At 30.1% G+C, this 2,468-nt stretch overlaps 1 protein-coding gene across 1 annotated transcript; it reads left to right on the forward strand.

Annotated features, from left to right (window-relative positions):
* The first annotated feature begins 731 nt into the window (after positions 1 to 731).
* LOC129312722 (uncharacterized) lies at positions 732 to 2,091 on the forward strand. The gene is made up of 2 exons (XM_054955403.1): positions 732 to 863; positions 1,705 to 2,091. The coding sequence occupies exon 2, from the start codon at positions 1,705 to 1,707 to the stop codon at positions 2,032 to 2,034; it is 330 nt and encodes a 109-aa protein (XP_054811378.1). The 5' UTR covers positions 732 to 863; the 3' UTR covers positions 2,035 to 2,091.
* Positions 2,092 to 2,468: the final 377 nt, after the last annotated feature.

Raw genomic sequence — 2,468 nt, forward strand, 5'->3', positions numbered from 1 at the left:
ATAGTTAAGTTTTAAGGAGATAAATTAATTTAAGTCCCAGCTAACTTTAGAATGCCAACAAAGTTATTTGATCCTTTAGTAGTAATAAGTCTAACATCTCTATAAATTTGCAAATTTCAACTCTCAATTTTAAAACTTTATTATAATGTATTTGTAACTTACTTTCTAAATTTTAATAGGGTTGAAAAATAAATAATAGGCAATGGAGAAATGAAAGATCTATTTATTTTGTTGATAATTAGGAAATAGACAAATAATAAACAATAGACTTAATATTTTTCAACATTAAATGTTTCTTGTTAAAATATGAAAAATAAATTACAAATTCATTACAATGAAATCGTAAGGTTAGGAATCCAACTTGCAAATCTCTGAAATTATTAAATATAATACTTTTTAATATTTGTGTTTCTTACTAAAATTAAAAAAATAAGTTATAAATACATTATAACGAAATTGTAAAATAAGGAGCTAAACTTGTAAATTCTTGAAACTATTAAATTTAATATTTCTCAATATTAAAGATGGATATTTATGTTCTCTGTCAGACTTATTACTACTAAAAGACTAAAGAACTGTGTTGACATTATAATTTTATAAAATTAATTAAGACTTAAATTAATTAATCCCACTTAAGTGTCATGGTGCCTTTTTATCGCACTTGAGGACATGCTCTTTTTTGCTTTAATAAAGCGATGGCATAATACTAATTATCGGCACAACTTTATGACTTTTAAAGTCACGCTTCTCGATCAGTTTCTCCGACGACTGTGTTATAGTTTCTCTCGCGGCTCTCTTCGCGCCTCCGTCGCTGTCGTCGGTCGCTCAACTTGCTCTCACTTTCGTGCTCCGGTGATGGTAAGGTATAGTATCTCTTTTACTCTCATCTCATTCATTCTCAGCTTCGTTTTCATCTCTTCAAGTCTGGGCATTCATGAAGGAATGCTTTCTGTGATCTGGGAATTAGCTTCAAATTTGAATTGGGGAATTTGAATCGTGCACGATCGTTAAAATTGGTGTGGGTCGGGCCTGTAAATAGGGCCAGGTATTTGAAAAAAATTACTTAAAAAATTACAGAAAATAATTTAAAAATAAAAAACTCTTTTTAAAAATTAATATCAATTAAGTCCCTAAAATAGTGCGATCATTTCTAACTCTTCCTCCAAAATTTACAAATAGTATTATTTATAAATGAATGCATTTTGTACCTTAGTTATAAATTTTTAAAGAAGGATTTATAAATTTTGGTGGAAGACTTATAAATTACACACTATTAATTTTTTATAAGGTATTTATGTATATTTTTTGTCATTTTTGGTAATTTTTAATGTCTTTTTCCAAAATTTTTAAGTCAATTAACTAACAGTTAAAGTTAACTTTTTAATAACAAGATGCCTGGTGCACCATTTTTAAATGTTGAAGAGAGAAATTACATTAAATCTAAATTTAGGGCTCTAGGATCTCCCTAATGAATAGTTAAAGGAAAAAAATGTACTTTAATCGATGATTTTTTTGTTGAGTTGACTCTGTGGGTATTTAATCAATAAAATTATTTTGTATTTCAGATTTTATCTTTTAGTATATGCCCCCAACCATCTATATCGACATTTTCATATTTGCTATTCTAACTTTATGCTCCAGTTGTCCCTTTAAAATTCAATAAAATTATTTCATATTCGAGGCTAATTGTCATTCTGATGGCAGATGGAAGAAACTGATTCAAAGATGTGGCCTGAGTTAATAGCTAAAGCTTTCATAGATATTATGGCTGAAGTTCAAATGAGTGAAGCACTTGCAACAAGGGCTGAAGCAAATAAAGGTGAGAGAAGTAAGGAGGCCGCTTCTTCTTCGCCGGATTATTCTCTTGCCAAGTGTATGATTGCTCTTAACGAGATGGCATACCTTCAAGAAGATGCTTATATGGAAGCCTTGAAAACCTTGAAGAACGACCCTGAATGGAGAGAAATTTTTCTTAACATGACACTTTACAGGAAAAGGCAATGGGTACTTCATGTTTATAGTGGAGAGTTATGAGTCTTTATTTTGTTATTAAACTTTACGATTATATCATTAAACAATTATGTCACTAAACTTATGAGTAGTTTGTGTTGAAGATTGGATTTATGAGCCTTTATTCTGTTATGGAACCCTATGGTTAAGTCATTAAATTCATACTTGTTGGCGGCACCGGCGACAGACATGAATAGCGAACTATAAACTGCTTGAGTCGTGCCCGGAAGGACACTGTCCTTAAGAACTATTCCGACACACCGGAACGACGGACCAGCAGTTCTCCAGGATTAAACAAGCACTTCCTGTGTAACATCCTAATTTTTAGATAATAAAGAAATTGTGGAATTAGGTTTTATTGAGGATAAAAAAATGATAATAATAAGAATTTATATTATTTAAGGTTATTCGGAAGTAATATTATGGTTAGGCATTTAATTATGGATTAAAAAATTTAA

The sequence above is a fragment of the Prosopis cineraria genome, unplaced genomic scaffold, assembly GCF_029017545.1.
Source record: "Prosopis cineraria cultivar Desert tree isolate PC_DT_omini unplaced genomic scaffold, ASM2901754v1 PC6, whole genome shotgun sequence".
NCBI lineage: Eukaryota > Viridiplantae > Streptophyta > Magnoliopsida > Fabales > Fabaceae > Prosopis > Prosopis cineraria.

Excerpts from the sequence above, each read along its gene's own strand:
- LOC129312722 (XM_054955403.1), top strand. The coding sequence starts at position 1,705 with ATGGAAGAAACTGATTCAAAGATGTGGCCTGAGTTAATAGCTAAAGCT.